Source organism: Crocodylus porosus, unplaced genomic scaffold (genome assembly GCF_001723895.1).
Source record: "Crocodylus porosus isolate Cpor-Errol unplaced genomic scaffold, CroPor_comp1, whole genome shotgun sequence".
Classification (NCBI taxonomy): Eukaryota; Metazoa; Chordata; order Crocodylia; family Crocodylidae; genus Crocodylus; species Crocodylus porosus.
Genome location: NW_017728911.1, coordinates 24,830,505 through 24,837,513, shown reverse-complemented (window position 1 = coordinate 24,837,513; position 7,009 = coordinate 24,830,505). Strand labels below are relative to the sequence as shown.

General features: G+C 47.1%; 1 protein-coding gene and 1 long non-coding RNA gene across 2 annotated transcripts in view; one reads left to right on the top strand and one right to left on the bottom strand.

The window, feature by feature from the left end:
• Positions 1–431: 431 nt before the first annotated feature.
• Positions 432–7,009, top strand: part of LOC109309078 (hepatoma-derived growth factor-related protein 3) — a 63,260-nt gene continuing 56,682 nt past the window's right edge. The window contains exon 1 of the mRNA XM_019533689.1: positions 432–473. Within this exon, the coding sequence (XP_019389234.1) occupies positions 447–473 (27 nt within the window). The 5' untranslated portion in view covers positions 432–446. The remainder of the gene's footprint in view (positions 474–7,009) is intronic.
• Positions 5,821–7,009, bottom strand: part of LOC109309081 — a 1,637-nt gene continuing 448 nt past the window's right edge. The window contains exon 2 of the long non-coding RNA XR_002100781.1: positions 5,821–6,997. This is a non-coding gene — a long non-coding RNA (uncharacterized LOC109309081). The remainder of the gene's footprint in view (positions 6,998–7,009) is intronic.

Genomic DNA, 7,009 nt, shown 5'->3' with positions numbered 1-7,009 from the left:
AGGTTGTGTCAGTGGCTTATGATAGTTTGTACATTATTACATCAACTGAGGAATGATTTAACACACAGCTTGTTTGTTGGTCATGCCAGGTTTTCTGTGCAGCAGCAGCAGAAACGTTTGTGGGCAGCACATTTGCTGAATAGTTGGCCTGCTTTCGGCTTATCAGAAGTGACTGCCTTTCTTTTTTTTGCAGTCCTTCCCCCATGCTCTTCACAATGTGCTGAATGAGTAGCTGCTTACCAAGGCAAGTTTTAAGGCCTTTACAAATGTTTTTGTTTTGACTAAAACTAAGGAAAATTCCTTAATTGGTGACAAATCTTTTGCAGTAAATATGAAAACAGAACAGGGCTACATTCTTGCATCAAGTCCTAGGACAAGTTATATGTGCAGCTTGATTGCAGTGCAGGAACATTTGGTGCTTTCTGCTTACACCTGTATTGGGACAAATGGATCTCCAAAAGAGATGTGTTTTGGTGAGTGAAATGCAGGTTTTAGTGCACCACCCAAAGACTTTGGATTTTGCTCTCCTGAGACTGGCTTTGCAGGTAAAGTGTGTGTGTGTGTGTGTGCCATAATTTTCTTGTGGAAATCTGATATTCATCCTACATCTCTAGGCACATGACTAGACAGAGGTATAAAAACTGACATCTGTAAATGGGATTGTCTCAAGGCAAATATTACGAAATAAAATGTTGCTTATAAATTTGCATGCACTTGTTTTATGCCCTTGGTTTTAGTGGGCAGTGGCCTTCTTATTTGACTTCCTTGCATAACTTAACTCTCGTAACAGCAGGACATTGACTGCCTTTGTCCCCCTGCCTTACCTGTGGCAGGTTAGGGCATCACGCTTTGTGATTGTCTGGGTTGCCAGTAGATTAGACAATGGATTTGTATAGGATGTTTTGGATAGGGATGATCCTGTCTCTGGTAGGGGGCTGGACTTGGGTGACCTCTGAAAGTCCCTTCCAGTCCTACTTTTCTGTGATTCTATCATGTCAAGGGAAACTGTGCTCATTATTTAGCCCAGCTCACTAAAGCATAAGAGAGATTAAGGAGGTATCTTTTACAGAAGAAAACTCTTTTGGCATCCATTGCTAAAAGTAACAGTGCAGTGGTGCTCCTTAGGGTGAAGTTACACATTACATTTAGACCATACAAAGGGCACTTAAAATGCAAGCATATTAAAGCATCTTAACATTTGGTAAGTGCATCTTAGTTGCATCCCTTCAGAAGAGGGTTAACACTGGCCCATGCTACCTAGCTTGTGTTAGAGTAACTCCAGTCTGCTTCACGGAGATAAGACAAGCAATTTTCAGTCTTCCAGCACCCCAAGATGCATCACTCCCAGCTTCCTTCTCTTCACTCCCCGCTCCCAACATCTAGCCACAACCCTGCTCAACAGCCCCCTTGTGGCAAGTTGGATAAGGAACAGGATTAACCATTCATGTGCAACTACTGCAGCATATTTTAACTTTAACACCACTTAATATTTCACAGATTTAGTATGGTGTAAGTGTAATGTGTTATTACAAGCAGGACTTCTATATAGAGCCTACTTAAGGAACTACAGACCAGTCAGCTTCAACTCGGTCCCTAGAAAAATCATGGAGCAGATCCTCAAGGAATTCGTTTCTAAGCACTTGGAGGAGAAGGTGATTAGGAACAGTCAGCATGGATTCACCAAGGGCAAGTCATGCCTGACCAACCTGATTGCCTTCTATGATGAGGTGACTGGCTCTGTGGATATGGGGAGACCAGTGGATGTGATGTACTTTGTTTTAGCAAGGATTTTGGTACAGTTTCCCACAACATTCTCAAAAGCTAGCTAAGGAAGTATGGGCTGGATGAATGGACTGTAAAGTGGACAGAAAACTGGCTGGAGCATCAGGCTCTGAGAGTAGTAATCAATGGCTCAATGTCTAGTTGGCAGCTGGTATCAAGTAGAGTGCCCCAGGGGTTGGTGCTGGGGCTAGTTTTGTTCAATGTCTTCATCAATGACCTGGAAGATGGTACAGAGCGCACCCTCAGAAAGTTTGCAGATGACACCAAGCTGGGGAGAGCAGTAGATATGCTGGAGGGTATGGCTAGGATTCAGAAAAATTGGACAACTGGACGAAAAGAAATCTCATGAGGTTCAACAAAGACAAGTACGAAGTCTTGCACTTGGGACAGAACAATCCCATGCACCGGTGCACGCGGGGGGCTGACTGGCTGGGCAGCAGCTCTGCAGAAAAGGACGTGGGGGTCACAGTGGACCATAAGCTGAATATGAGTTAACAGTGTAACCTTGTTGCCAGGAAGGCTAATGGCATACTGGGCTACATTGGTAGGTGTGTTTCCAGCAGACCATGGGAAGTGATTATTCAGCACTGGTGAGGCCACATCTAGAGTACTGTGTTCAGGTTTGGGCCCCCCACTACAGAAAGGATGTGAACAAATTGGAGAGAGTTCAGCAAAGGGCAACAAAAATGGTGAGGGGGCTGGGGGATATGACTTCTGAGGGAACTGGACTTAGTTAGTCTAGAGAAAAGGAAACTGACAGGGGACTAAATAACAGCCTTCAACTACCTGAAAGAGGGTTTGAAAGAGGATGGAGCTAGACTGTTCTCAGTGGTGGCAGATGATAGAACAAGGAACAGTGGTCTCAAGGTGCAGCAAAGGAAGTTTAGGTTAGATACTAGCAAAAACTTTCTCACTAGGAGTGTAGTAAAACACTGGAACAGGTTACCCAGAAAGGTTGTGGACTTTCCATCCTTGGAGGTTTTCAAAACCTGGCTAGACAAAGCTTTGGCTGGGATGACCTAGTTGGGGATGGTCCTGCTTTGAGCAGGGGGCTGGACCCTTCCAAAGTCCCTTCCAGCCCTAATTTTCTATGATTCTGTGAAATGTGCTCTTCACTAATAGCAGTGCAATAGAGAGTGTGACCACTGCCTCTTCATCCTTGGGTGGATCATGTGCAGTAGGCATGGCCAACATGTGGCATTAGTCCCACAACATGGTATGGGCAGGCTGTGTGTGTGATGTGGCAGATCAGGGAGGAGACAGGCAGCACAGTGATGGATAGGACAGGAAGCCAAAAGCAGAGCAACAGATCTAGGCAAGGAGCAGAAAGGTGAGTAGCATATCAGCCAGATAGCACAGGGCAGGAAATGGAAAGCAAGACAGCAAATCAGGCAGAGGAAGAAGATCAGAGTGGCACTCAGGGAGGGTGCTGAGCTAATTTGTGGCATCCTACTGAAAAGGTTGGCCCCCACGGTACTACAGGGAGGTTGAATGTGTCCTCCACTGATTTTGAAAAGGAAACCTGGCCTGTTGTATGTGAGGCAACAGAAGAGACATTTGTTCATGCAATCCGCATGAGAACTTCAGCCTTTGTGAGAAGTTTTGTGCATGTCTGGGGATTGTCAGGAATATAACATACTTACTCCTTGGCTCTGCCATGTTACAGAACAGTCCACAGCACAGCCTAGGTCAGGGCTGTGCAACCAGCAGCCTGGCAGCTGTATGTAGCCACTGCAGGGTTAATCTGAAGCCCTGGACCGCCCCCCTCAACCCCCAGCTGCTACTCACCACCCCCTCCCCAATTCCTCTGCTTGCAGCTGCAACCAGGGGCTTCAGGCTCCCCCACCCTTCTCTGGCTTCCACATCCTTCCCCTGTCCCAAGGGGCAGTGTGATGTGTCACCGCACAGACCGCAGCCTGGGGCCCATGCAGCGTAGTGCAGTGGGGGAGCTGAGACATGTAGCATGGGGAGCCTGTGGCTTGTGTTGGTGTGGTCTAGCAGCATGCAACTCCTGCTGGTGTGGCCCAGGGGGATATGGCCACTTAGAAGCTGGACAACCCTGGCCTTGGTGATGTGAGCAGAGGTTGCATGCCTATATTTGGTTATGACATATCATTGACATTCACAACGCTGCAAACCATTTTGCTTTCTCTTGTTGACTGTGAATATAATTTTATAGGAAGTCCAGTCTTTGTTCAGATGGGATACTAAGCATTTGGGAAGGCATTTTTGGTGCATCTAGCAATCTAATTCTGGTTCAGTAATAATCTCTGTAGACACTTCATTCAGGGATCCCAAAACGTTGTACCAGGGTGGTGGTTATCCCTGTTTCACAGACAGGGGACAGTGTGGAACAAGGAGGTTGACTTGCCAGGGTCACTGAGCAGTCAATAGCAGGGCAGAGAATAGAACCAATCAATCGGTGCTACACCTAACAGGAGACATTACTACCTCCCCTCCCAACCTTGACATTACTACCTCTTCACCCCAACCTTGACTGATACACATGTGCAAGCTCTAATGCATTGATCCATTTTTTAAGTCTGTTCACAACCCTTTCGTATATTCTTGTGACCCACTTTTGCTTGTGACCCATGCGTTGAGAAACACTGCTCTAATGCAGGGGTTCTCAATCCCTGGGCTGCGGCCGCGGCGGGTCGGCTGCTGGTCCACAGCGCGGTTGGCTGCTGGACTGGAAGCAGGTGCGGCCTGGCAAACCACGGTCCCCTAGAGCCTGGCGGAAAGGCCACGGCTCCTTCTGCAGAGCCTGCGGCAGCACAGGTTTTGGCCCACCCCGGGAGGTGGGCGCATCCTTACCTGTTTGCTGGCTGGAAATTCTGGCCATGGTTGGCTGTGACTGCTGGGCCGTGGTTTGCCAGGCCACGGCCACTTACAGGCTACATAAAAACTTTGAGACCCCCTGCTCTAATGGATAAAATATTCTCCATGCAATGCAATCTCAACTCTTCTTTCATCTCCTCTCACCCTCTCCTTCACCAGACTCCTCTCAAAACAATCTACTCCTACACCACATGTCGACACCTACTAGTTTTGGAGGGAAAACAGTTTTTCTAAGGAACTGTGCACAGAAAAGGGAAAGCGGGCCATATTATGGTTGTAGTTCAGGTTTATACTGGACTATAGCTGTGGCACTAGCAAGGGCTGCCCACAGAGTCAAAGTGGGCTTGACTTCTCATTTCCACACTTCCGTGGGATTATGGTGGTAATAGATCTCTAGATGCTTCACAACAAAGATGTTGTGTATTTATTTAGGTTTTTATTGCTTAATTGTAGGTAGGGATTGGCATGTGTATTAGCAGCTGTGTGTGCAGCCTTCCCTGATGAAGAATAAAATATAAGACAATTCGACTCTTGATGAAGAAGGATTTAATGTATGGCATGCCTTATTTATATGTATGCACCTAGCTGCAACAAATTCAGTGGACATACACACTTTAAGAACTACCAGGGTTAATACAATGACTTTCAGTGATTTCCTATTAAATATAATTGGTGAGAAACTAAATAAACCTCTATAAAAAATTCATATTTGCTGTGAGACCTCAATCATACTGTTTGACTACCAACATCCAAGATGTAGCAACATTGCAGTGAACTCATGAGGCTGCCACTCATGCACATACCCTGGCTAGCTTTAACATATCAAGCTTGGGCTGTGATGGTGCGATACCACAGCAATGTGAAATTCAGCACAGGCCAACTGATGGAGGATTTCTCTACCTTCTCTGGTGTGTTTTGCCACCTGCATTGCTGAGCATTGTGCTGCAGTGGCCACTCAGCCACACTGGAGCAGTTTAAAGCTAGCTTGGATTTATCAACCCAGGCTGCAGTCACATCTTGACTGCACCCTTTGGGAGGGAGAGGGATTCATGCTCCACATGAGAGCAGTGATGCTCAACCACGGTACTGGGGTACCCATGGGTACCACAAGATCCTTTGAAGAGTACCCTGAGGTATGAGGAGATAAGTGTAGGCTCTGGCTCATCATGGTTTAGCCACTGCTCCATCCCTTTCTCCCTGGTCCCTCTCCAAGGAGGTAAACACTGTTTACCTTTTACATGGGGTGTGGGTCAATTCAGGAAATTATGGAGAGATGCCTCGAGTATAATAATTAGGTCTATTGAGAGATGCCTCAACTCTAAAAAAGGTTGAGAACCACAGCTATAGGGTCTTCACCAAGTATGTCTGTGTTGGTGCTGGAGCTGCTAGATACTACTATAATAGACATAGAAAATATCAATAATAATCTCATGGAATAATAATTAATCGAAGTTGCTATTCATTGTTATATTTTGCTAGTTGAGTCTTGGAGTAAAAAAGTTGCAGGTTCCAGGTGTCAAGTCAGATTAGTGATTTGATACTGCCCTGCAGGCTTAAACCAAGGTGTGGGGATTGGCTGGTGCATTAGGAACGGATGCATTGTTTATGTATCTGGAGAGGAGAATTTGAGATGGTGGCAGGATCTAGCCCAGTCCATGTCCCAGATCTGAATCTTAATAACGTTGGTGCTATGCTGTTTTTAGGAGGAAGCATTTGGGTTTGGGTATGAGAACTAAACACGATGGATGCAGCAAACGCCGCATGTTAGACTGCTTTGATGCCCTACGTGGTGGTGGAAGCATTTCATATTTAGGGTGGCAAATTTCAGGGTGTGGGTACAAACTTAGCAGGATCTAGTGAATTCTGTAGCCCGGATCCAGTCCTTTGTGGCCTCGTTGCACCACGGTCTGGCATTTGGTGGTGGGGTTGGATTTGGTGCATGGGGAAAACTGGGGAGCTCGAGGGGCAAACACCAGGGTCCAGATTTCGGGGGTCCAGAAATGCCTGGTGTAGAAGTTCCTGGCTGGATGCGTTGACATGGGAGGTTCCGGCACCACCATTACCAGGATTAACATCCTGGGTTTGTGCCTTTGTGCCCTTGCGGGGCCAGAAACGCTGGTGCCTGGTGTATTTCGGGGCAGCAGGAGGGTGGGGAGCTGGATGTGTTGTGGCTTTCAGCAGGGAACAGGGGAGTCGGCGGCAAAAAACAAGCAAAAAAATCAGCAGGATCCATGTCGATCCGGCTTTTGCCTTTCTCCGAGCCCCCCTGTAAGGCGAGCACAAAGGAAGCCCCATGCCTCAGCCGGGGATGAAGGGGGAGAGGCGACCGAGCAGCTCGGCGCTCTGCTCTTTGCATAGAAACCGATCCGTGGACCTAGAAAATAAC